Source organism: Hirundo rustica, chromosome 10 (genome assembly GCF_015227805.2).
Source record: "Hirundo rustica isolate bHirRus1 chromosome 10, bHirRus1.pri.v3, whole genome shotgun sequence".
Taxonomy (NCBI): domain Eukaryota; kingdom Metazoa; phylum Chordata; class Aves; order Passeriformes; family Hirundinidae; genus Hirundo; species Hirundo rustica.
In genome coordinates, this window is record NC_053459.1 from 5,324,498 (window position 1) to 5,351,793 (window position 27,296).

The window sequence follows — 27,296 nt, forward strand, 5'->3', positions numbered from 1 at the left end:
TGTGGGGCAGGCTCTGCTCCAAGGAGCGGCTTTGGGGATCAGCAAGGATTCTGCTGCAGCTGGTGTCCCCATCGGCTGTGACCCTCCCAGGGGGCCTTTGGGATTTGGGCTGGGAGAGAGTAAGGAAATCTCCATGTCCTGCTGGGCCTGTGTGTTCTGGAAAAAAGAGAGAGTCAGGGACTTGCTCTTTTTGTATGTTTCTTTATTATCAAGCTTGGCCTTGGGGGAGAACTTGCTTGCTCCCTTGGCAACGCGGAGGAGGAGGTACACACAGCTTCGCTTCACAGCAAAGCTGGGGACTCCCACCCCCCCTCACAGGCTTTTTCCCCTTGTCAGGGAGTCCGTTTCGTTTGGCTGATCAGGGGCCATCCAGCGATGGGGGACTCCTTCTCAGGTCACGGCGACTAAATAAAACTGCTTCGGCGGACCCCCGTACCTTTTGCACTGTCTAAAGTGTGACTACAGTCCTGGATTTTACTTTGGTTCTCTGCTTTTTAGAGTCTCTTGTTCTTGATTTGTTCCCAGAATTCCAGTGTTCTTTTTATTTGCATATTCAGACACTATCCGGTGAATGGGAGCAGAGATACAGGTAATAAGGTGAATTCTTAATTAACAAACAAGTAAATAAGGTGATAAATCAATATTAAAACAGGAATAAGGCAAATTCTTTATACAGAACTAGCATTAACAATCTTAATGAAATTACTTAACAATTAAGTAACTAAAACACAGATTATTTGAATAGAACTTATTTATAACCTGTGGGTCCACGGGATGTGGGTTATGTAGGAGAAGGAGGAAGAGGGATTTGCAAGCCCTGCCAGAGCTGTAATTCACCCTGCTCAGGTTTTGGGAGCAGTCAGTGGTTTTTTTTCTGAACATTGCAGGTCATCCCACGTGGGATCAATACGCAGAGAGCAGCTGCAGAGATTGCAGCACCCCAAACTCCCCTTTCTGGGGCATTTCAGGGGCATTTCTGGGGCACTGCCCTCTGGGTCAGTGTAGGCCATGGATACAGGACTCCCAGCCCATGTGTTTAGAGGACACGGTGTCCCCTCACCTGGGACGAGGGAGAGCTGTGGAGGAAAGCTCCTCTGGGCCTCTTGCACTGCCTGCTTTTGCCATCCCTGCTGGACCAGCTCATCCCTCAGGTGGAGGACAGCAGGGAATTTGTCATCCTTGGGCTGCTGCTGATGCCTCACCCGAGCCTGGAGTCTCCTGCAGGTCCAGGTGGAGATTCCCTTCACAACCTGAGGCGGGCGAGCCTGGCACTGTCACCCCCCAGGACAAGGGACAAGCCCTCAGCAGCAGCACCCACCTCTGAGGGCATCCTTTGAGCTCCAAGCCCTGTCCAAATCCCAGGGAAGACCCCTGACACCCGCCATTTCCCAGCTGTACACATCCCAAGACACAGCCCGTGTCTGCTTTAGGGGATGGCTGCTGAAGAGTCAATTTTGGGAATTTCCAGGCTAAGGGGTGTGTGCAGCATTTTCTCTTGGCAGGTATTTACAGCTCGAGGGGGGTTTGTGACCAGGAACATCCCTGGGGATGTAAAACGTGGGAAGCGCATGGGGGGTGCGGGTCTGGCTTTGGGCGCCTCTGCTGCCTCCCACACGCCCCCCGGCATTCCCAAACAACGCGCCAGGGAAAGGGGGACACGCCGTGCAGGGGAACAAACCCAGGAATGCTCCTGGAAAACACCTCCAGGAGACATTCACGGGAAAAGCCACCGAGTCACCGCTTTTCCCTCGGCACCCGGGGCAGAAGGGCTGCACCGCCCCGGGGCACTGCCCGCGCCCCTGCAGCGGCCCTGCGCGGGGCTAGGTGGGGGTGTTGCACTGCCGACAGCCCGGGGATGCTCGCAGGAGCCGCCGGTCGATGTGCTCGGCAGGAGGAGGGCTCGGAGGGAGAATGCCCCCCTGAAACCCCCGTGCCAGCGGCTGCCGTGCGCTCACACACCCGCCCGCCCCCGGGGAGAAGGAGCCCGGGGTAATTTAGCGCAGGGAAGGCTGCTGGAGGGGCAGAGTGGCCGGAGAGATCCTAAAAAGCGGGGTCAGAGGTGGGAGCAGGGAAGTTTTTTCCCTGTGTGTCCCTGTGGTTCTGCCTCCACCATCTCACCTGCCTCTCAGAGCGGGGCATTCCCAAATGGGTGGGGTTTTGCTGCTGCTTGGGCGGCTCCCCCCAGAAAAGAAAAAAAAGAAAAAAGAAAAAAGAAAAAAGAAAAAAGAAAAAAGAAAAAAGAAAAAAGAAAAAAGAAAAAAAAAAGAAAAAAGAAAAAAGAAAAAAGAAAAAAAGAAGGGAAAAAAAAAGAAAAAGAGAAAAAGAGAAAGAGAAAGAGAAAGAGAAAGAGAAAGAGAAAGAGAAAGAGAAAGAGAAAGAACAAGAACAAGAACAAGAAAAATAACAAGAAAAAGGAAAAGAAAAAGAACAAGAAAAAGGAAAAGGAAAAGAACAAGAAAAAGAAAAAGATAAGAGAAAAAGAAAAAGAGAAAAAGAACAAGAAATATAAAAAGAACAAGAGCAAGAACAAAAAAAGAACAAGAAAAAAAAACAAGAAAAAGGAAAAGAAAAAGAAAAAGACCCACCTTGGAGCAGTTATTGTGTCCCTGGAGCTGGTGGCACTGGAAGGACAGACGTTCCCTGTTGACCCACAGGCTCTCCAGTTTTCCTCCAGTACATCCTCCAGGACAGGGTGGCACTGCTGCTGGAGGTTTGGGGTTCTCTGCAGGGCTCCCAGCAGCTTCCCCATGGGGGTGGTCTCCTCCCTGGGGTGGGTCTGGTACCAGTGCAGCCAGGACTGGGCAGGGGCTGGGGGGACCTTTCTCCCCCTTGATGGCTCCCAGAAGTCTCAGAGCAAGAATTTCTTGCTCTCACAGCCTACACTCCTCTAGGAAGGAGTAACTTCCTCTTCTAATTTGATTAATTCCTGCCCACATCTTTCCCAAAATCCCAGCCAGCACCCAACAGCTGCCTCTGGCAGCTTTCGCATGGAAGTGCTGGTCATGGAGCTGCCCAGCCAGGGGCACAAGGGAATTCACCCCCCCTGTGCTCCCAGCATCTCTGCCCATCCCCATCCCCATCCCCATCCCCATCCCCATCCTCATCCCCATCCTCATCCCCATCCCCATCCCCATCCCCATCCCTATCCCCATCCCCATCCCGATCCCCATCCCCATCCCCATCCCCAACCCCATCCTCATCCCCATCCCCATCCCCATCCCCAACCCCATCCCGATCCCCATCCCGATCCCCATCCTCATCCCCATCCCCATCCCCATCCCCATCCCCATCCCCATCCCCATCCCCATCCCCATCCTCATCCCCATCCCCATCCCCATCCCCATCCCCATCCCCAACCCCATCCCCATCCCCATCCTCATCCCCATCCCCATCCCCATCCCCATCCCCATCCTCATCCTCATCCCCATCCCCATCCCCATCCCCACAACTCAAGCTGCACCAAGAGATATTTAGTTTGGATATTAGGAAAAAGTTTTTCACGGAAAGAGTGATGAAGTTCTGGAATGGTCTGCCTGGGGCGGTGGTGGAGTCACCATCCCTGGATGTGTTTAAATAAAGATTGGATGTGGCACTCAGTGCCATGGATTGGTTGAGGTGTTAGGGCTGGGTTGGACTCGATGACTTTGGAGGTCTATTCCAACCCAGTGGTTCTGTGGTTCTGTGAATTCCCTGAGCCCAACACCAGCTCCATCCTGGTGCTCTTGGGACCGGGATGGTCCCAGCTCCGGTTCCACCTGATGATCCTCACCAGCACCACTTCAATCACCTCCCAAGTCCCTGCAGGGAGAAAAGACCTGGGAGGGCAAAAAGGAGTTGAGTCCCCAGCAGGAAGCAAGTCCTGACCAACACCTGCTTTCCCTGTATGGAAAGCATGGACACAGCTGTCCCTTTGGGGATGGCACCAGCCCTTGGAGAATAACCTCTGACCTCAGGGCTGCTGGCTGCAGGATGTCTAAAGGGTCACCATGCCCACCTGGATAAAACCTGGGATTGGGAACAGCAGCACAGCCTGTGTGCACTGGGTTCCCAGAGGAACACCGGACCCACCTGCACCACCACTGGAACATCTCCGCTCCAACAGAACCACATCTGTCACTGCAGGGGGAATTGACTGGACTGCTCCCAACACCCTGACCCACAGGGTGTGCTCTGACTCTGTCAGTGTTTGTCTTTTTTGTTTCTTTGCTTTTTTTTTGTACTACTACATTTTAAATATTCCTAGTAAAGAACTGTTATTCCTATTCCTGTATCTTTGCCTGAGAGCCTCTTAATTTCAAAATTATAATAATTCAGAGGGAGGGAGTCTACATTCTCCATTCCAAAGGAAGCTCTGGCTTTTCCCTGTCAGACACCTGTCTTTGCAAACTAAGACATCTCTTCAATTCCAGATGTCTCCCACAGCTTCACCTACAGCTTCGCCACCTCCTCCTTCTTTTGCTTTACTTGCTCCTTCTTCTGCCTCTCTGAAAGCTTGGGGAAGCTGAGGGGCTGTGAGCAGTGGTTCCATCTGCTAGCTCCTGCTGGGATTTTGGGATTACTGGGATTTTTCTTTGGGTGGGATGGGAAATCCTCACTAAAGCACCAAGCAAAGCCACTGTAGGGTTTCAGGATGGAGAAGTGGGTAGCTGAGCTGCAGGAAAAGCCAGGACAAACATGGCCATGTGGCCCCTGATTATTTTATGGATTTATTTATTGCAAATTTGAAGAGATTGGTGGTTTGTGGAGCAGTGTGGTTTTGCCCTCTCCTGCATTCCAAGTGCCCCAATGGGATCCAAGTGCAGCAGGCAAAATACCTCCGGAACAAAGCACAGTCTGTTGCATTTGCTGGGGTTGAAACCTGCCAGCAAAGAGCAAAAGCAGCTTTTTTATCTGACAAGCTTGAGTGCTGGTCACAGGGGAAGCTGTGATGAGGCTCCAGAGCTCCCACAGCTGCAGCTTTCAGAGTCTCAATTCCTTGCCAAAAAAGGACAGGAGGAAGGTGAATCCTCTCCCATTCTAACAAAACCTTGTCCCAGAGTCCCCAAAGTCCCCTGCCCTTGAGGGAAAGGCAGCAGGCAGAGAGAATTCAGCCAGAAATGTGGAAGAAGGAAGTGATAAAAAGTTGCCTCCTGCGGTCCATCTGGTTTCCAGCATCTCCATCCCAACCTATTTGGGAAAGTGAGAGCAGGAATTGTCTCAGAGCTCACCTGGCTCAGTGGCCTCTGTGTGCAGGCACTGCATGTGGGCTGGAAGGAAGGAGTTGGTCACGCAGGATTTGTGGCAGAGTGGCTCTGGAGAGGAGGGAAAAGTCAGCAGAAACAGTGGGATCTGCAGGAAGGGACATTCCTCATGTCCCCAGCGAGGCAGGCAGGGCTTTGGTGCTTTAAAGCAGGAGGGGAGACCTCCAAAGACATGGATGAGTTGGGAGGATGGGGATGGAGGGGATCAGGAGCTGTTTCTGTGTGAAACCAGTGGGGAAGGCAGAGGCCAGGATGGGGCAGGGACAGTGCTCAGGGGAAAATGGTGCTTTTCCAATGGAGCAATGAAATGATGGGACCAGAGCATCAGTGAGGTCCTGGTTATAATGGGGTCCCATGCTTCAGGGATGCCTGGGCTGAATGAACACAAATGACCTGGTCTGGGTGGATTTCCTCTCCGGGAAGGAAGGAGGGAGCTGATTTGGTGATGGGGCAGAGGCAGGCAAAGAGAGGCACATCCAGGAGACTTCCTGGTGGAAAGGTGGGGAAAGAAAATCGTCATCAAATCCAGGAGCATCCAGAAGCCTTTCACTGATCTGGAAGATGCTTAAATGCTCCATGGCATGAGACGTCCATCAGGACACAGGGATCACAGGAGATCCCTTTACAGACCCTTGTCTCACACAGCTCTGACCACCTGCAGCTGGCCCCTCCCAAAAACACAGATTTTCCCAGGAGCTAGCAGGGAAAACCTGCCATCTCCATGGAGGTGGGAAACAATCAGCAGTGAAAGCAGCAGGGCTGGCTGGCACCTTTTCGGGTGCCAGGGTGTAGGATACACTGGCAGGACGCAGCAACAAGCGCCGTGCCCGGGAGTGTTTTACACCCTCACACCACGCACCTTGCAGCAGCTGCAGGAAGAGCTGCTGTGGCAAAATCAGCTTCTTCCACCTCCTGCTCTGCTCCTTTTCCCACCAGAGCTGTGCTGCTCCGTCCCTGCTGCTGGGAGCAGCCAGCTCAGTGTGGGCATCCTGCAGGCACCGTGGGTGGGTGGCCAGGCTGGTGCCCGGTGCTCCTGGCAGTGCAGCAGGTACTGGAGACCCAGACTCTGCCCAAGACCTGCTCCAGCACCTTCCCCACCTCCTCCAGGTCCTTCCCAACTGCAGCCAGCACCTCCTGCTCTTTCCCAGCTTCTCCTGAGACTCACAGGAGATGAGCACAAGAGACACCTCCCATGTGAGAACTTCGGTGATGTTGGCTGTGCTTGGTGCCCTGCTTTGCTCCAAGTCCTGGCAGGATTTTTCCTCTCCTGTCAGGATCCCTTCTCTCCTGTCAGGCAGGAGAGAGAAATGGGATGGGATTGGACTCATCTTCAGAGCAGCCACCTGATAACAGAGCACAGCCTTGGAGACACCTCCTCCTTGAGCTCACCTGTGAAGGGAACTTGAGTGGTGAAGTCCCGCAGTCCCATCCCTCCCCTCACGGACACTCCCAGAGAGTCGAGTCACAGGGGAGAAAAGGCAAATCCTCACTGGTTGCCGGAGACAGAGAGAAACTGGGGAGGAGAGATGATGATGGGAGCAGAGCGAGGAGTGTGGGTGGTCAAAAGGAGTCAGGGAGCAATCAGGGCTGTCTGCAACCATGTGGGACACAGGGAGGACTTCCTGGGCTGTAACGCTCCTCCCCTGCAGCCCCTCAGTGCTGGGAGGGCAAAGCCATGGAGGAAAATCCATGGGCAGGAAAACCGTGCTCTAACAGAGATGGAGGAAAATCCATGGGCAGGAAAACCCTGCTCTAACAGAGATGGAGGAAAATCCATGGGCAGGAAAACCCTGCTCTAACAGAGATGGAGGGAAGCTAAGCAGCACCAGAACATGAAACTCATGGCTCGGGCTGAGCCATGAGAGCATCTCACTAGGGAAGGGAGAGGAAAAATATTCCCTTGTGTCATGCCCCTGCTCCAACCATCACCAGCACTCGGCTTGGCACCACCCAGCTTTACACTGCAGTGACGCTGGAGGAACACAGGGCAAGAGGGAGCCCCTTGCCTGAGCACAGGAGCACATAAACCCTGTGTGCAGAGGGCTCCCTTCTCCTGCTGAATCCCAAATTCTGAGCTGTGGCTGGCCCAGCAGCTGCGGTGTTTGCAGGAGATAGCATTGTGCACATGGCAAACATTGGATGACGGAGACCGATCCCCTCCTTTCTGCTCCCGAGTCAAAACCAGTTGAACTCAGAGAAGCTCAGTAGAAATCTGCAGGCTGGGCTTCTCTTTAGGGAATTGGGTCGCTTGGCATCATCCTGGGGAAGGGAGTATCTGGAAGGGGATTGCTCACTGGGAGCCCTGTTGGGATTAAATGGGATTTTTGCACAGCTGGATACAGGTGAGCCCCTCATGTCCACTGAAATCCATTTATTTAAGAGGGATTTGGGAACCTGGAGGGCCATCCCTATCCTTCCTTGGTGTCTCAGATCCCCTTTACAGGCACACTTTCTACAGCCAGGATTGACCTGGGAGGATGGGGCAGAGCAGGCGCTTCCTGGCAAAAGCCAAAGCAAAAGCTTTGTGGGAGCACAAACCTTCAGGAAATGTGACTCATTTTTCAGGGAGAAGTGAGCTCAGAGGAGTGGCTGTTTATGAACTCTTTTATTTTCTCTCTCACTAAAGTCCCTCTCAAAAACGTAGGGTGTAAAGTCCATGTGAGGAGAACACCAGGAATAGACGGTGGTTTGGGCCTCTCCTCCTTTGCCCCAGAGGCTCCAGTCCAAAGTCTGTTGTGCTTCCAACTTTTCTGACACGGGAAGCTGGCGGTAGTTCCAAGAGGAGCAGAGACAACATTCCTCATGGGAGGCCATCCCTCTCTTTAGGAGCTTTTCCCTTGGAGAAGCTTGTGAAAAGGCTCAAAGTCTGTCAGATTTGGGAAGGTGTGGCTTGTGAGCGCCTCTCAGGAAACAGAACTGAGGCAGAGGTGTCCTTGGAGACTACGTCCGATGGATACCCACCACCATTCTCAGCATCCCAAGGGAACAGGAATGGTGGTTATGGAAAGTTCTTTCTTTCTCCTACAAATACGGACACCGACAGAGTGGGGATTGCGTTTGGCCGTGAGGATCACCCACCCCTCTCCTCCTTGCTCCCTGTCACTCAGCGTCCTCAGGGCTCAGGGGATCCCTGTGCTTGGCATTCTGGATCAGGTCCTCGTAGGTGGTGGGGCAATAGGTTTTGTAGAGTTTCTCAGCCAGGGTGTTGCTGCCGGCCTCCACCACCTTGCGGTTGCGGTTCATGAAGTTCCACAGGTGCAGCGCGTAGGAGTGGTTGAAACTGGGGCTTTTATCCCACACCTGGTAGTACCGGCTCCAGGCTGGGTATGGGATGGGGTAGAAACGCTGGGGGTTGAGGAAGGAGATGTTCTGGCAGCTGTGGTCCTCAGTTCCTTGGAAATCCGTGAGGTTGCAGAGCGTTTTGAGCATCCTTGTCATCAGAAAGGGGCCCTGGTTGCCCCAGATGTTGCCATTGTACTTGAGGACGAAGTTCTCCATGCAGTCCCAGAGGAACTTGTGGCGGGCGGGGAAGCCGAAGATGCCGTTGCTGGAGAAGCGCGACTTCTGCGCCGCCAGGAAGCTCTGCTGGGGAATGGGCCGGATGGAGATGACATCCGTGTCCATGTAGATGCCCCCGTACTTCCAGATCAGCGCCAGTCTGCTGGCGTCCGAGCTGACGTGCACCCAGTTCTTCTCCTGCTCCGGCACCACCTGCGGAGTGGGAAAGGTGAGATGTGCTGCCACAGGCAGGGAACGGCTCCAATCCCTCCACGGGGCTGCAAAAGGCACCACAAAGCTGCACCTGCATGGCTGCAAATGCCACCGACAGCCTTTGCTGAGCCCAGCCATTGGATTTTACTGGATAAGATAAGGAGCTGGAGCAGAGCAGTGCTTTGTTAGCGCTAGGAACGCAGGGACATTTCCCAGGTGGTTTGATGGCACCTACAGTGTTAACCCAATGCCACCATGAGTCATTCCCTGCTATTTCAGTGGGACACAACCCACTTAACACACTCTCGGATCCCTCCCAGCTCTTTGAACCGGCTGGAGGCTTTTCATCGGCATTTGTTGGCATTTGGAGTCATTTTTTCTAGGGAGAAGAAAGAGTTTGAAGAAAATCTGCCTGTCCCGCCCAAGCAGCTTGACCAAAGCTACTTGTGGGCAGTTTGCCAGGAACTTTGTCCAGGGTGGAGCTCACCAGATCCCACCTTGGCTTTGCGTGTTGCTGTTATAGAACCTGAAATCTCTCCCCTATCTCTTATCTCCTGCGGGCTCCGTCAGAGTGAGGCAGCTCTATCAAGTGCTCAGGCAGCACATTTTGTTCAACCAGCTTCTGTTGGGGAAGATTATTAAGGCTGTTTTCTCAAAACACGTCTGCAATCTATTTTTACCCGTGTTTCCTTTGCCAAAAACACCCGATTCTCCAGACAAGGCCGATCATGTACGCCATAAACAGAGAGATGAATACGCAGCAAAACGCGGCCAAAATGAATCTCTTCCCAACCAAAACAATAAAAGTCGCTAATTTCACACAGTCCTGCATTCCTCATTCCTTTTAAAGCCTTTTCCCACCCCTAGTTATAACTCTTCTCCTGTTTTCCACTTGTTCTAACACTCACCTGGTTGTACCACTGGAGCAGAGGGGTCTCCTGGAAGACGGTTTCCATCTGGAGAGGGAAAATGAAGACATTCTTCATGGACGACAAGAGGGAGAAGGCTGCGTAGCTGGTGTTCATGTCCAAGGCCGTCTCGTTGGTGAGCCCCCTCATGAAGAGGATGATGGGCCTGTCCTGGTAAATCCTGGCAGCAGATTCCACCGAGCACGACACCAGCGGGGGCGGCTCCAGGCGCTCCGTCGTCTCCAGGAAAATGATGCTTTTGCCAAGGTTCAGCACCTGCTCAGGTGTCAGGTAGTGCTGGGCCATGGGCAAGTAGGAGAAGACAGTGCTGGACAAGAGGGAGATCTCGTACAAAATGCCCGAGACAAAGCAGAAGCAGAGGCATATCTGGATTTTCCTCAACATTCTTTCTTTCCTGGAGCGTTTGGGGGCATGCCTCCGGCATGGGCGCTAAGGAGAGACAAGGAACAGCAAAAAGAGGAGCCAGTTATTACTGAGCAGGACTGGGAAATGCAGGTACGTGGCTTTGGACAGTGAAAGGTGGAGGCAGTTTGGTGACAAGTCTGGTGACAGTCCCTCTATGGGCTCTTCCCCCTGGATGGAGATCCGGGGTCTCACCTCCTCGGTCCCAGACAGGCAGGGGGAACCAGGAGAGGTCTTGGAGAAGGGATGGGCAGCTGTGTCCCACGGTGCAGGCATGGAGAGGGAAGGATCCAGGGAGAGCATGTGAGAAGGGTTGTCACTGAGACACACAAAGCAGTCACACATGGACAAGAGATTTTTGCAGAGGTCTTTCTGATCCCAGCTCACAGCTGAGAGAAGAAGAGCCCCTTTGTTTATTTTTTTACTTTTATACATTTGTGGGTCTAGCAGAAGATTGGCTTTTTGGGTTTTCCACCCCTCAGCCTCAGTGGCCAGACCAATTGTCAGTTACAATTGTTTTCAGGTTAGAAATATGCAAAGGACAGAGAATGAAAAACAAAGGATTTGTTTATGTTACATCTGTGAGAAAGGTAGAAAACTGCTGTTAATATTGTACAATAACTAAAAAGATCTGACTCCATTTAAGAAAATCAAAAGGCTCAGAGAAACTCAGAAAAAACAGGGTAACAAAGGGTCACCACACCAAGGCAAGGAGCAAGGGGCAGACAGGTGTGGGAACCTGCTCCCAGGCACTGCAGTGCCATTCCAACACATGCTTGTCCCAGGGAATCTGTGGAGCCAAATGCACCCATGGAATCAGGCGCCCAAGAGGGCTGTGAGTGTCACAGGGGCAAAGTTGTGATTACAGTTTGGGGTGTCACCCAGAGCTAGAACATCAGCATGCCAAGGGCTTTTTCCCAGCCCATCCCTTCTGCTAACACTTCAGCCCTGAGGGATGTGAGGGATTTGTGTCCTGCGGGGAAGGAGTCCGGTGATGGACCAGAGAGAAGCAGATGAGGATGGAAAGTGGATGGTTTCACACAAGGAAGGAATTATGACCCACCTGGATTATAGTCCTGACAAATCTACATTTCCAGCACCTTTTCTTGCCCCGGCGGTGACTGTTGGACTCCTTCAAAGCCCGGCTCCCTGGTGAGGACACCCAAACCGACTGGAGCATGCAAAGGGATTTCTGGAGGTACGAGACTGGGGCACGGGGAAAACCAGCTCTGCTGCTGGCTCAGTCTCAGTCCCAGAAAAGGTGTGGGATCAACCTAAGAGGACAAAGAAGGAACATATTTGGTGAGACCCAGCTTGTGCCCGGCACTGATGCCTTGGGAAGGCTGAGCTGAAACAGAGACTGGACAGAGCTGGAGAATAAAACAGAGATTGATTGAAAGGCCTTTAGGGTCCACCTTGGGCAGGACAAGAGCCTGGCCAGGGCCACACCCAAGGTGGACCCAAAATGGACACAAAATAGATGACCAGTCACGAGGTCTCACACTTTCATAGATTTTGGTCCATTTGCATATTGGGGTTTAATTGTCCAATTACAGCTGCAGGTTATGAGGTCTCATCCTTCTTTTCTCTCTTCAGCCACTGTTGTTTGTGCTTTTGGGCTGGAAAACTTGTAACCATTGTCCGTGGTGTGCAGCAGGAAAAGGATTTGTTTTGTCTCCCTACCACGTGAAGAAAGAGGACTGACACTGAATGTGAGCTCAGAACTGCACCCTTGGGCAGCACAGAACCACAGAAATACATCAAAGCTCAAACTTAAGACATCAGCACAGCTCATCCCTCCCAATCCCACCAGGACACGAGGCCAAACAGCCATGGGGAGTTCCTGCTGGCAAGAGGCAGCATGGAATGGGATCTGCACTGCACTGTCTGGTGACATAAGGAAATGCCCTCCTGAAATACCACCAGGTTGCACCTGAGTGGCTCTGTAGGGGCCAGGAGCCAAGGTTCAGCAAAGAAGACACACCTGGAATGACAACCCAATGTCCAAGAGGACCTGAGAGAGTCCAGAGCTTGATTGATTGAAGGGAATGTCAGGAAACACAGCTCTGTGTTCTGGGATAATTAATGGGCCTCATTCCATGTCACCCTTCCAGAATACAGATAAGTCTGGAGCGGAGCAAACCCCATGGAAATTCCCTGCCAGTGCTGAGCTTACACTTGGAGCCCTGGCAGCTCCTGATCCATTTCTCAGGGCTGGATCTCATCAAATTAAATATTAAAGCAGTGACTGTTCCCACCAGTGCTGCTTCCTGTGCTGCATAACAGATTTTGTTGTTTTCCATTCCAACTGCACAGGGTTTCTCATCACATCCTGGGTTCCCAGGACAGCACAGGAGTTTGGGAAGAAATCCTTGGGTATGAGGGTGGGGAGGTCTCGGCACAGGTTGCCCAGAGAAGCTGTGGCTGCTCCATCCCTGGAAGTGCTCAAGACCAGGTTGGAGCAACATGGGATAGTGGAAGGTGTCCTTGCCCATGGCACGGGTGGCGCTGGATGAGATTTAACTTCCCCTCCAATCCAAACCCTTCTGTGATTCCATACTCTATGCTAATTTTTCCAATCCCATTCCCCGTTTCTCTTGTTGTCCCTTCACTCTGCTGTGAGTGGCAGCACCTGGGGCCTCCCTGCAGATACGGAATTTGAACGGAAGACAGGGAATGGAGAGCAAATATCTGTGGTTTGGAAAGGCTGTGTTCCCAAGCTTGCAGATAAGGCAGCCTGTGCTGCCCCGTGGGGCTCAGGTGGAGCACACATGTCCAGCCCAGACCCACCGGGCTCAGGAGATACCAGCGCTGACATTAAAATAAACTACAGCGCTCAATCTCCACTTTTCCTCCCACCTTTCCCACCTGCCTCTCGTTCTCAGACAGGTGCCGTTAATTTACTCTGGTCATTTGGAAAGAAAACAGAAAGAAAGAGTTGCTTCCTGGCAGCTCTGTCACTATCTCAGCTTGGCCAGATTTTCAGGCTTCTCGTTGCTGTTTTTTTTCCAGCCCAGAGTGGTTTGGGTTGGAAGGGGCCTTAGAGCTCACTTTGTTCCAACCCCCTTCCACTGGAGTTCACACCCCTTAGACTCCAGGGCAGGAAAGCTCAGGGGGATCCTTCCACTCTGACCTGGGTCATCCCAACCCTGGGGAGCACCCAATGGTGCTCCTGTACCCCTAATCCAGGGACACCCTCCACTACCCCAGGTTGCTCCAAGCCCCATCCAAGCTGGTCAGGAACCCTTCCAGGGTGGAGCAGCCACAGCTTCTCTGGGCACCCTGTGCCAGGCCTGGCCACCCTCACAGGAAGGAATTCCTTCCCAATATCCCATCTAACCTCTGGGAGCCATTCTCCCTGTAAATCATTCCTGCTGCTGACCAGGGACTGGAGTCCCTCTGTTCCTTTTTGAATCTTGATGGCGCTCCCCTGAAGCAGAAACATCCGGCTTCACTTTGATTAGAGTTGGGGCCGTGAGGACATTCCCATTACTGGATCCATATTTCTCCTTTGATGGCCGACAGATCCGATGTCTCGGCTCCTGATGAGCAGCCCAGCAAAGCCGTGCTCGCAATAGTCCTTCAAATTTAAAACAGTCCGGGAGGCATTTTATTTGCAAATTGTGGGCAGAGAATGAGGCGCCACTCCAACACCTCCCTGCTCTGTGCACGGCATTGTGAAGAGAAACACGCATCCTCATCGGCTCATTCCGGGAAATTGTTTTGCTTGGTTGGTTTTCCAAAACCCCTGTGTGGCGAGTTATGAATTCTCATCACATTTGACCCGGAGGCTGCTGTTATCAAAATGTTCCCTTCCCTGCTCGAGTTAAAAGGACTGTGGAGCCGAATGTTAAAAATAAATCCCGGCCATTGAATAGATTACCCTGCTGAGTGGGATGATTCCGGGATGCGGCTGCTGCCTTGATGGCCCATCTTGTAAAGAGATTTCTTTTCTTGGGGCAATTTCCGTGTTTCAAGTGCGGGATGAGAACGGCTGGGGGACTACGAGGGAGATTACTGCAGATGCCTGTGATAGCTCCTCAAGGTGGCCGTGAGACACAGGCGCTGGGAATAGAGCGGGATTTTGCCACCAAAGAGGGGCAGTGATGCTGCTGGGACCTGGCCCTGCACCCCCAGCACATCACCCCCCTGGGGCCCCTGCGGTGCGCAGAGGGATGGGTGGACAGCCCACGGGGCACCACCAGCCCCGCAGGGACTCGGGCTGAGCTCGAGCAAGGACTACAACTCCTCATTTGCTAAAAACGATTTTTAAAAATAGATAAATAGATAAATAAATAATCCCATCACCTGCAGCTCGCAGCTTGCCCAGCCCTCGAGCCCAGACCTAACTTCGGTTTTAGGCTCTCCAAAAGCGAGAGCTGCATCATGAACTGCAGTTCAAGCACCGCCAGCAAATGTCGCACACCTCAGAGCCCTCTGGCAAACCCCACTGCCACTGAATCCGCGTCCCCACAGCTCCTGGAATCCCTTGGGATTCAAAGCAGAGACCTCCATCCTCTTGCCCATCCCCTCCCTGAGTCGGCAGCATTTGCCTTTGGGATGCACCCACCCTGTTTCTGGGGATAACCTCAGCGCAGTCCCCGATTTCCACACAAACAGCATCTCGTGACCACACACCAGGTTTATTTTGAGTCTCTGTGGGATTTGCTGGAGGAAATTACAGCTGCAATCAACCTCATGCACGTGCACGCACTTCAACCCCAGCTCGGTCACGTTTAACACCAGGCACCTTCGGAAAGCGCTTTCTAATGGAAAACCTGTGCGAGGAATGTATCGGATTCGCGGCAGATTAATTAACGCAGCCGATCTGAGGCGATTGAAGGGGCTTCTCAGCGCGCTGTGCCACCCCTGCCTTCCCACTCTCCAGGTCAACAGGTTTAGGGGTAGAGCCGAACTCACCGGAGGGCTGCCAAGAGCGGGCGAGGTGTGCAGGCTGTTGGGAAGCCCCGCTGGGAGGGATCCAGAGGCGCTGGAGAGCCCGAGGAGCTGCGCTGCCTCCCCGGTGTGTCCTGCCCTGGCAGGGCTCGCTGCAGCCTCATGGCTCGCCCTGCACCAGCTCGGCTGTTTGCATTCCCGGGGCGCGCAGATAAGGCTCAGCTGGGGCTGTGCTCTCCCAGCGGTGGGCAGAGCCGGGCCCTGCGGTGGCCACGGGTGAGCGCCCTGCCCTGCCAGCGTCACCGAGGATGGGTGGGACTGCGGAAAGGCGCCTTTTGGGGGTGGTTTGCGGCACATCCAGCCTTTTCTCCTTCTAGGAGATCCGCTCTTAGGGAGGCTCTTACAGGGCAAGAAAGAACTTTGCTGAGTGGGATCAGCGCTCTGGGTGCTTCCAAGGGAGGCAACAACAGGGTTTTATACACGAACACTTCCCAAATAACACCGAACCACTGCCTGACAGGTTCCCGTGCCATCCCAGCTTCCCTGACCCCTCAGAGCCTCTGTTTGTCCCCGTCAGGATGTCTTGGGGGGGGGGGGCAGGAAGAGGATTGGGTGACCCACTTTGGACTGGAAAGATTCCCACAGAGCTTTCCTGGCTCTGGAGTCGAAGGGGTGTGAACTCCAGCGGCCATCCTCTGCTGGGACAGCAGGATCTGTACGGAGAGCTGGAGCCGTGGCATCACGGAAATCTGCCCAGTGCATCTCCCCTGATCCAGAGCTGCTCAGCCCATGTGAGGACACCGCAGCGTCCAGCAGAGGTGAGACCCCTGGCTCCAGCCACCAACAGCAATCCAGTTCTTTGCAGCTCCCCTCCTCATCCTTCCTATTTTTGGCCAAGCTGTATGTCCAGAAAAGCTAGGAGAGCTGGAAGATTCGTCCAGCCGACGAGTGCTGGCAGCACCGTGTGTTGCACACATGCAAACATGGAAAAAGCCCCCATTTCCCATCCAAACCCCCAACTCTCTCCACCAGCAGTGCTTAGGAACCACCAAAAACCCGTTCAGGGCACCCCCCGCAGCCTGTGATGGCACCAAAAAACCAGCCAGCTCTTCAAAATCAGCCAGACATTGCAGGGCGCTCCCGCTCGCTCCGGGCCAGCTCGAGGGCAGCCCCTCACCCCTCGGCAGGGTGCGGAGATCCTGCGGGATTCCTGCTGGGAGGGCCGGCGGAGGATGCGGGAGCCGCGAATGCGGCTGCGGGCTGAGCAAACTGCGCCCACGGAAAGGCAGCGAGATACCCAGGGCTTAATCAGCTGATAAGAGCCCGGCTAAAAATGCCAGGAGCGCTCCAGTTGTGAAAAACATCCCTGGGGCAATGACGTGGGTGAGGAGCCCACGTGTCCGGCACACCCCTGGGCGAGGAGCCCTCCCCTTGGGCAAACACCCTCGGGGACATCGTCTGCAGGTGACCCGCAGGGAATTGGGGTGGCCAGCGCACAGCTCCGGCGCCGGCAGCTCCTCTGGGGGTGAACACATCCATCCCCCCATCCAGCAGATCCGTGGCATCCCTGCCCGTTGGAAAGGGATGATCTCCAGGGTCCCCTGCAGCCCAAAGGAGGCCATGATCACACGGTCCATCCCTCCCTCCCCTCCCAGGGTGCTGGGAAGCGTCTGCTGAGCCTGGAGGATGCAGCAACACCAGGACAGAGAGAGCCGCTGCTATTAAAAGTTCCAGCCCAGTCCTTATCTTATCCATAGCATGGAAACTTCCCCATCCTGCCCTCATTCTCCCCATTGCCCCAGTGCCCTCCCGAGGCTCTTGGCACAGATTTAGGAGGAGGTTTTTCCATGGAGCTCACTCCAGCCGAAACTTACAGCCCGGAGCAGCCTCCTCCTGCCCCGTAGTTCCAGATGAACTGAGGCCAGTCTCTTTGCACCCTGCTGGATGCTGCGGGCTGAGCATCCCACCAGGACTCTGCCCATTCCCTGCTCCAGTGCCCCTGCCACGGCCTCACGGGTGCCCTGACAGCCCAGCATGGGAGCTTGGGTCCCCAAAAGTCTGCTGGGGACACAGTAAACAGGGTCACACACACCACAGCTGGGACTGGGGCCGCTGGGTGCTTCACACACACACTAACACTAAACACAGGGAGCAGCCAAAGTGCTGCCGCTGCTGCTGCTGCTCTGCATTGCCCTCTACGGGAGCCTGTTTTCCAGGGAAAAATGGGAGTCTGGAGGCAGAGCCTGGGCCTGGACCTCCTGCATCTCCAAGGGCTGGGTGGCATGGCCAGAGGAGGCCGACATCAGCCCTCAGGGTCACGTAAGCAGAAGGAGGCCCCAGCTCCCTGGGGCAAAGTCAGGCTTTCCCTTCCCTTCTCCACATCCAACACACTCAGAGCAACCTCTGGCACTCAGACACCACAGGAGAATCACCAGAGTCATGGGGAAACTGTCCCACCATCTCTGGCCCCTGGTCTGCCTGCTGGGGTTGGGTTCACTGGGACATGGATCACAGGATCGTGGAATGCGTTGGGTGGGAAGGACCATAAAACCCATCCCATTCCACTCTCTGCCATGGGCGGGGACACCTCCCACTAGCCCGGGCTGCTCCAAGCCCTGTGCAGGCTGGCCTTGGGCACTTCCAGGGATCCAGGGGCAGCTTCTCCTCCCAGAAGAGTGGAGTGTTGATGTGGCTGCCTGGGGGCTGCTCTCCAGGAGCCCAGCCAGGCACTGGGCCTGGATTGTACAGCAGAACCATTCAAAAGGATGATTCAAACTAGGAGTCAGGACCTGAAGGCAAGAATCCCATGCAGACATTGCCATGTGCCATGAAACCCATTAATATTTAATATTTATTATAATATCATTATATAATACCATGATATTTCTGTACACACTCTTGGCATCATCCAAACCAGCCTGGCTCAGCTTTAACAAGAAACTCTTAAAAAGGGAGAGACAGTGACCAGACTCTCTTTTCCTCTGCTGTTCTGAGCTTCTCCCTCAGCCTCTCCTTGCACACCCTCTATAAACATCCTGATGGACTTCCAGGAGTTCCTCTACCATGGGGAAAGGCTAGGCAATTCGGGATTGTTCAGCCTGGCGAAAAGAAGGGTCTCAGGTGACCTAATTGTGGCATTCCACTGACTGAAGGAGCTGACAGGAAACATGGAGAGAGACTTTGGGTGAGGGTCTGGAGGGACAGCACACGGGGAATGACTTCCTACTGCCAGAGGGCAGGGACAGATGGGATATTGGGAAGAAATCCTTCCCTGTGAGGATGGGGAGGCCCTGGCACAGCTTCCCAGAGAAGCTGTGGCTGCCCCTGCATCCCTGGAAGTGTCCAAGGCCAGGTTGGATGGGGCTTGGAGCACCCTGGGTTAGTGGAAGGTGTCCCTGCCCATGACAGGGGTGGGACTGGAAGGGCTTTAAGGTTCCTTCCAACTCAAACCCTTCTGGAATTCCATGACCATCTTGGTTATAGAGGACCACCCTCACACACCCTCCCTGGTTTTCCATCCTCCTCGCTGCTCTTAACTCCTGGCATTTATATGTTTTGGTATTTATTGAAAGCCTGTGCCTTTTTTTTTAGAATTATGTTGATGTGGTAGAAAAGTAATTTGCTCCTTTTGAGCAACAGGGAAGTTATAAATTAATGTTTTCTTAGTTATTTTCCCAAAAATCAATAGCCGTGCCCGGAAAACAATAAAGCACTTAGAGCTTACACGCAGATAAACACAAAAGGAGAGAAACTCATCTAAACAGAGCCAGAGTTACATCTCCCAAAGGGGAGCTTGGCAGTCGATTCACAGGGAGGCAGGGCCAGGAACGCACGGAGGGAAAAATATCAGAGGAAGGAATGCAAGGAGCTGGTCTGTGCCAAATTACAGCCAGTTGTGAAGCAGTATCTTTGTGCAGGCTTGGGCTGGGGTAGGGTTGATTTCCCCCAGAGGGGCTGGGATGGGGCCGTGCTTGCCACACAGAGCTGGGAGAAGAAAGAGGAAGAGAGGTATTCTTGGAGTGGTGGCGTTTCCCTTCCTGAGTCACCCGTCCTGTGATGGAGCCTGGCTTTCCTGGGAATGGCTGAGCACCTGCCCACAGGAAGTGGGGAGTGAATTCCTTGGGTTTGTTTGCTGGTGCGCGGCTTTTTCTTCCCCTATAGAACTCTCATTGTGTCAACCCACGAATCCTGTCACTTTTGCCCTCCCGGTTCTCTCCCCAGCTGCAGAGCAATGGGAGCTGGGTTAGCCAGGGGCGCCCCTAAATCTGCCTCTGCAGCACCAGGGCTTGTTGTGCTGCTCAGTCAGAGTGCAGCACCATTAGACTGGGGAGCCTCACGGGGAAAAGACACTTTCATTTTTTCTCCTCCCGTTAGAAACAGATCTCTTTCCCCTGAGCAGGGCCAGTGCAGACTGCCAGTTTACCTGCTGCAGATCGTATTTGAGCCCCCCAGATCTGGGTTGTGCCAATCCTGAAGTCCCTGCAACGCAAAGAAATCCATCAGGCTGAGCTCGTCAGAAATTTTGTAGGGTTTCCGCTTGTGGGCAGGGTGGGCCGGAGCAAAGCCTCATTTTACTGAACCCCACAGAGCTCCCAGCCCCTAGGAAAGAGAAACACCAGGGAGTAAAAAGCACAAAGTTATGGGTTGTTTTGCCTATAAGAAAAGGGTTTCTTATAACACAACAAACATTTGTAAGTAATAGTAAATACCAGATTTTGAGAAGAAATTCCTCCCTGTGAGGGTGATGGGCCCTGGCACAGGATGCCCAGAGGAGCTGTGGCTGCGCCACCCAAGGCCAGGCTGGAGCAGCCTGGAATAGTGGAAGGTGTCCCTGCCCACAGCGGGGGCAGGGACTGGGTGGGCTTCAAGGTCTCTTCCCACCCAAATCATCCAGGATTTTGTGGGATGCTGTCAGCACAGTGCCCTGAGCAGGGTGAGGTGCCCCAGGCTGATCTGCCCTCCAGTGCTCCAAACACCCAGTGGGGCCAGGAATCAGATGCCGAGAGGCGATGGACCCACATCTGGAGCAACGGCATTAGAAATCTCTGGAAAAAATTCCATCAGAAAATCCACCTCGATTCCATCAGCAGCCAGCAACAAGAGCTTTCTATATTCATGAATTCATCAGAGTCATATTTCAAAAATAATAAATGCTGTTATTATTGTTATTATTGGAATGAATTTTTCCATTATGTACTGAGTGATTGTAAGCACTTGCTGCCTCCAGCACAGGAACCACCTCAGGAATAATCCAAGCAAATGATATTTGTGTCGTGGCTGCCATGGGGTCATGTTCCGGGGTTTTTAAGCGAGGAAGGTATTAACCAGAACAACAGCAACAATCACAACAGAAAGAAAGTCATTACAAGTTGGTGTAAAACACTGTCAGGGTGGGTTTTTTCCAGGCAAATTTAGTCTGGGGCTCATGGCTCGTGCTTCCCTGAGGTTTGTCCTGGTCTCTTGGAGCTCTGCCTGCACTCAGAGCCTCCCACTCTCTGCTTGCTTTGCTTGTGTACAGAGGAAGGGGAGGAAAACAGAGCTCAGGGAATGAGCACGGGGATGGAGCACCACTGTTTGCTCCAGCCCCCTTATCACACCAGCTGGTCCCCGTGGCCACCGTGTGCCTCCTTGGCTCCCGAGCCTTGGAGGTGGAGCCCTCCCTGCTCCTGGGCCCCTTCCCTGCTGCTCCCTGCGTGCCTGGCCAGAAAATGCTGCAGGGAGCAGAGGAAAGGAAACAACTGACCAGGAGCCCTGCGCTGGGAGGTTAAACCTGGATAACAAATGGATGCAGGGGATGGGCTGGGATTGGTGGCTTTCCTCCAGAAAACTGGAGCCTGGTAAGCAGAGTAAAGGCAGGAGGGGGGGCCCGGGTTCCCCTACCAACCCAGAAGGGTCTGTGGCAGAAGCAGAGTCCCTCTTCACCTCCTGTGCCCCCTGAGTCCCCTCCCTGGCTCCATCAGGCTCCATCCCCACCTCCCTTTCCCCATGATCCAAGAGCCGCCGTGGGGCTGTAAAACACAAAATGGGAACAACCCAAGATTTTTCCAAGGGGGCCCAGCTGAGCTGTCAGCACGTTTTGACACCAGGCCAATAAGATAGATTCCAAAAAGATGGGATCCCACCATGCCAAAAAGTAACATTTGGTTGAGCATCTGCCAAAACAAAACTAGCAGACTGCTGGGAAGGCTGCATTTTCCAAGGATTTTTTTAGGCATGAGGAATGGCAAAGAGGATCTCTGTGAGCATCTTCAGCTTCCCAGGCTATGAGGAAAAGGACCCGTTGATAGCTGGAAGGGACATTTGCTCCAAATGGCAGGCAAGATTTCAATTTCGGCCCTGGTGGGATGGCAAATTCCTCTGCTGCCACGCTGGAATTATCTCAGCATATCCAAGACTTTGTCCTGGAATAGCATGGAATCATTTAAGCTGCACACCCTTGGTTTGTCATGACAAAGTGGACGAACAACGTCCACACCGCCTTAATTTCAGTCACATTGTGTTTTTAGCTGTTAAAAATAATAATAATAATAATAATAATAATAATAAAAATTGGTGCTTTAAACTCCTGGGGAACTTGGCCTCACTAACTCCTGTGTGTCCATGACATCAGAGATGGGGGAAGACCTTCCCATGACCTTTAATATCTGGCTCCAGATATTAAAGATTAAATTAATGAATTATTTATGATGAGGGCGGGGAGACCCTGGCACAGGGTGCCCAGAGAAGCTGTGGCTGCTCCTGGATCCCTGGAAGTGTCCAAGGCCAGGCTGGATAGGGCTTGGAGCAACCTGGGATAGTGGGAGTTGTCCCTGCCCATGGCAGGAGTGGAACAGGATGAACTTTAAGGTGCCTTCCAACCCAAACCACCCTGGGATTCCCTGGTCTCCAGATTAGAGAGATGACAGGGATGGGTAGGAATGTCAGGAAAGCAGAAAGGTGCATCTTCAGTGTGAGGGGAAGTCCGGAGCTTTGGAAAGCTTCTTTAGGGAAATATGCAAATACAGGCAGAAAAGGGAACTGCCAGGACACAGCCAGGACCAGGCCATTCCCTGGTTGTCCAAGAATTCAGGGAGAAGGGACACATGGTATGCAGAGAGGACAGCAGAGTTTCTAATGAGCTTTGTGGGTCAAATAGCACCGACTGAGGCCCTACAAGCAACTGGATTATAGGGAAAGGGGGGAAGATTAGGAGAATGAAAAGCAGGAGCATCCAGCTCTAGATGTGTTAACCCATTTGTAGTCAGACTTGGGACTGCAGGACAGATTCTGAAGGAAACATTAATTAAATGCAGTGAGAAAAATGAGATAAAGTACAACCTAGGTTTACCAAAGGCAGTTGGTGCCAGCCCGTGCTGACATCTTCCTTTGATAAGATAATTGGTTTTCCAGACAAGGGAAATTTGGTAGATCTAATCTATCTGGAGTTCAATAAAGCATTTGATATGGGGCCACATGGGAAATTATTAGTGAGGCTGGAGAAAATGAGAATTAACAGAACCGGGGAGCGGGGAGAGCCGGGGCTGGCACAGAGAGCGCGGCGGGATTGGGATCGCCACGGGAAATCGGGATGGGTGTGCGGAGAGCCTGTCCAGAGGCCCATCCTGGCAAAGCCCCTCCGTCTCCGAGGCTGGCAGCGACGTTTCCCGGCTTCCCTGAATTCCCTGCAGCGGCTGCCGTGCCAGCCGGAGCCCCGGGAGCGGGAGCATCCCTGCGGCGGCCGCAGCGCAGGCGGTGCTGCGCCGTGAGATGGCAATGTTGGTCCGTGCGGGAGCAGCCCGCTCCTCCCTCATCCTCCGGCTCTCCCCGCCTGGACGCGTTTCAGCGCCGGCTCCAAGAAATCTGTGCTTGCAACTGCGAGGCGCTGGAAGCTAAATCAGTCCGGGGAACGCGGCTCTGGACAATCAGCTTCGGTGCCAAGGGAAGGGGAGCGGTTTAAATCCATCAGATGGGCTCAAGGCAGCGCTGCCCTCCCTGCAGGGCCAGCCCAGAGCCTTTCCCGGAGCGCAAAAAGCCCCAGAGCAGGCAGAGCTGCTGAGGGTAACTGCGAACACATCCTCGCGTGTGCATGGCACAGGCAGAGGAGGAGACGATTTTATACAGAAATAAAATCTGCTTATCCCTTGCCTGTATTTTTAGCTGAAATTACACCTAAATGCCACCTGATCAATTCAGCTAAAACGAGCCCTTAATCCTAATAAGTCTTGATCACCCTTTTAAAGCCTGTGAAGCAGCAGGGAGGGTGTTTGCATTGAGCAATAACACCTTGATTCGGATTCCTTCGGCACGGAGCAAACTGACACAAGCACGAAGTGCTCCCGTTAATATTAAACAAGAACCTGGAGAGGGCCAAAGGGATGCCTTGGGCTGCTTTTCTGCCCTTTGCATCACATCTGCTCGCTCCAGCTGCATCCTCAAGCACGGAAGGCACATGAAATCTCTAGGAATCCACTAGTCAAGGCAGCAGGGATGACAAACCCCACCCGGGCCATTTCCATTTCCCAGGGATGTTCTGATCCGTAGGAAAGCAGAGGAGATCCAGCAAAAAAGGTTGGACTTGATGATCTCAGAGATCTTTTCCAACCTTGATGATCCCGTGATTCTGAGGACACTCCATAGGGAAAGAGCTGCTGGATTTCACCCACCTGTGCTGCAGCAGATTTAGCTATGGATGGGACACACGGTTTCCTATAATTTTTCACAAAAAAAAAAAAAAAAAAAAAAAAAAATCTTGGAGGAGCTCATTATTCCTCAAACCCAGAACGACTTGTGTCAGTTTTAATAAATCTTCAGCGGGACTTTGAAACACTGAATTGCCAAAGGATGCTGTTCCAGGGAAACGTGGGCGGCACCACCCACTGCACCCCTTCTTCCATCATTAGCCATTATGATGCCTCCTGAATGCTGGAATTTGTACGTTATTATTGTGGCTTCCCAGATTCCTTCCCTTTTTTTAGCACCTGCGCAAGCGCTGCTCTGCCGGGGGTAGCCTATACAATAAAATGGCTCCTTTCTCCCTCCCATTTTCCAGCTACCCAGGAATTTCTTTAGGTCATCCCTCACTCAGTAAATTACGGGTTAGAGCTGTAAAAGAGCAGGGGCTGGGAGGCAGAGGCTCTTTTTATAGGAACCTTGAACAAGCCTGGCCTCAGCTGCTCCAAATTATTGTGGATCCAGTGGTGTGAATGGAGAAGTATTCATTGGAATGCAGCTGGGATTTGAGCTTCCAGCTGAGTGTTTGGTGGGGGGTGGCTTTCCTGGTAACCTGCTCATCCCTAGACCTGGTGCTGAGCGTGCTCGAGGTGTGGGAGCTTCCCTGGAGGACAAGGGAAGGTGTGGGGGAATCCTGAAGGTGGTGGTGTTTCCATGGCTAACCAAGAGCAAATTCACTGTCAGCGGCAGCTGGGAAAATCAGGATGGGGCTGGAGGTGCCCCATGGAGGTGGGGCCAGCTGGAGCAGGGCAGGGGATGGGGATGCACCTTCCTTAGGTGGTTGTGGGGGTGGGGTGAGGTGAGCAGTGCAAAACTACCTGTTCTGGGGGAAAAAAACAGTGGGAAGGGAAGGAAAATTTGGATTGCAGCCTGTTCTGCAGGTCAGCACTTGTAGGCGTGGGTCAGATGGAACCTGTGCTCAGGTGTGGATCCAGTGGATGGGAGATCCCACCCAGGTGTGGATTGGATGGGGGGAGCCCACGCTCAGGTGTGGGTCAGGTGGGTGGGACTCCACACTCAGGTCTCCAGCTCAGTTTCCTCCTGGGAGCACTGAGTATAATCCAGAGGAGGTGGGTCTCACCCTCCATGTTCACCTCTGGTAAAACCTTTCCAGGGTCTCATTTTCTGAGGGATCCATGGAAATGGGGCTCCCTGCTGGGATCCAGCCAAAGGCCGTGCTGCTCTCACACCCCTGAGCAGTGAGAGTCTGAGGGTTTGGTCTCCACCTTCCGCACGTTCTCCCGATGGGCCAAAGGCCGGCTTTGCAAATCCCTTGGAGCTCCACCCCACGGTGCCCCCAGTCACTGTGTAGATCTGGAATGCGGGGGTGCCGGTGTCCTTCCTCCTGTCAGCATCTCCCAGCTGGGGTCCTGGGGTGCCTGCAGAGCTCCCCTGCCATTTATGAATAAAAGGATGGAGGTCCTGACCTCTGGAATCACCCGGTGACCCCGGCACTGTGCAGCCCTGCCCAAAGCTCTGCATGGAGCTGGCACGGAACATAAATCTGGGAAGAACTAATGAAGACCCCCAGGGCCACGGCTCTCCGTGGCTGTCTTGTTAACATGATCTAGGAAAGACAGGGGGCCCTTCAAAAGCTAAAACCCAGGGATGATAAGTAACTCATCAGTGTCAGGGAGAGCCAGAGCATTGTCGGGGAATGCTGGATGCAGGTTTGCAGAGCATCCCACCCCCAGCCCAGCAGCACCACGGCCACGGGGCTGGGGGAGCAGTTATCCCACAGAACCTCATGGCTCACCAAAAACCAGCACCACGGTTAAAAGGCACTGAAATGTTCCTTCCTTTGGCACCTCTGACTTCCCACTGGCAAAAGCCCTTCTGGTTTGGTCTCGGTGCCAGCAGGGACTGCAGCCCTGTGGGTGGTGGGATATTGGGCTCTCTCACTCATCCCAAAGGCCCGGGATCGATGGTTTACGAGAGGCAGAGGAGCTCTCAGAGGCGGTACCCTCAGGGCCATGAGGGAGGGACGGGCTGTTCTCTTGCTGAAATGAGCCCCTGCCAACCCGAGACCCTGCAGCTGGAAATGGAACCCAGGGTCTCTTGGCGAGGAATCGGCCCTGATAAGGATTTTGGGTTCAGATCTCACCGGGTGATGGCTGATCCAGGTGAGTGTCCGGCTGGGGGTGGCTGGGGGAAAGCCTCGGTGGCCAGGGCCAGCTGTCCGTGGGTGACAGCAAAGCAGAGAGGCAGCGGCGAGTCTCAGATCCCCAAACTTGCACATCCTTGCTCCTGACCTTCCCGAATGACTGGCAGATGGATGGGAAAATTGCATGGGACAACAGAGAGTCAGGTAATGATTTTAAAACTGTTTCGAAGCCAGCTGCTCCATCCCCATTCTCCAGTGCTGCAGGACAGAATCTCACTGCCTCTCCAGGTACCGCGGGAGCTGCTTTCCCCTAAAATTCTTTTGGCTGCTCCCGATGCCGTTGCCGTCCCAGCTGCCGTGGGGGATCCCAGTGGCCCCAGGAATCAGGTGGGTTCCCGTTGTGTTCATCTGTCAGGCCGGCGTGCCAAGAACGGATTAAAGCTCGGCAGCGGAGACCTGGGGAGCCCCGGCAGCAGCCTGTGTCCCTGCCTAATCCCATTCCCTATTAATTTGTTATCCCATTAACACCTTGCACATTTCTCTCTCTCGCTGCAGCACTACCCTGAGAGGCTCCTGGGGCTCTTGTAATGCGGTATTTTGTTGTTTAGAGCACAAGGCAGCGAACTCTTCTCATCTGAGCCCAGAAATCCCTGGATAGAGAGAAAGAAAACTGCTGCTTTGTTTCTTCCAATCAATACCATCCATTAAGATCCGTGTCTAACAGAGTGAGTAACTGAACGAGCACCTCCTGCCCCCTCAAACCTTTGGAAACAGCAAATGCTCTTCAAAAAAGAACAATTGGATAGCGCAGCCCTGGCTGGAGCAGGCAGGGGGGAGGGGGGCAGCTTTATTCTCAGAGGTGTGGAAACCCAATTGCTCCCGGCTTCCACAGGAAAGGAAATTCTCTGGAGAGCAGGCAGCGGTGGGTGATGGAGCTGGGACAGGCTCCCCTCCCCAGCACTCCTGCACAGACCGTGAGGTGTAAAATCCCCAGCATCAAGCCACGGGTGGTGGGAATTGTGCAATTCCATGTGCTTTGGGGATGGGCTGTGAGCTGAGCTTGGCCCTGCCGAGCTGCCTGGGGGGTGTGGGATGCAGCAGGGCATGGGATCACTGGGAATGTGGTCCCTCTGTATCTCTGGAGCACAGCTGGATCGTGGGGGCTGCACCCCAACATGGGCAGGGTCCTGCTGTGCTCTACCCACACCAAAAGTGACTTGTACCCTCCAGAAGGGCTCACCTCAAGCGTGGTTAGAAACCTTCTCACTGCACCCTAAACCTGGCTGAGTCCAGCTCTTACCCCAT

The 27,296-nt window shown here is 53.5% G+C and overlaps 1 protein-coding gene across 1 annotated transcript; it reads right to left on the reverse strand.

Moving 5' to 3' along the window:
• Positions 1-5,016: 5,016 nt before the first annotated feature.
• A4GNT (alpha-1,4-N-acetylglucosaminyltransferase) lies at positions 5,017-15,362 on the reverse strand. The gene is made up of 4 exons (XM_040074247.2): positions 15,203-15,362; positions 11,346-11,556; positions 9,860-10,309; positions 5,017-8,951 (listed from the first exon to the last, which is right to left on the reverse strand). Exons 2-4 carry the CDS (start codon positions 11,460-11,462, stop codon positions 8,340-8,342), a joined length of 1,179 nt encoding a protein of 392 aa, XP_039930181.1. The 5' UTR covers positions 11,463-11,556; positions 15,203-15,362; the 3' UTR covers positions 5,017-8,339.
• Between the last annotated feature and the right edge of the window lie 11,934 nt (positions 15,363-27,296).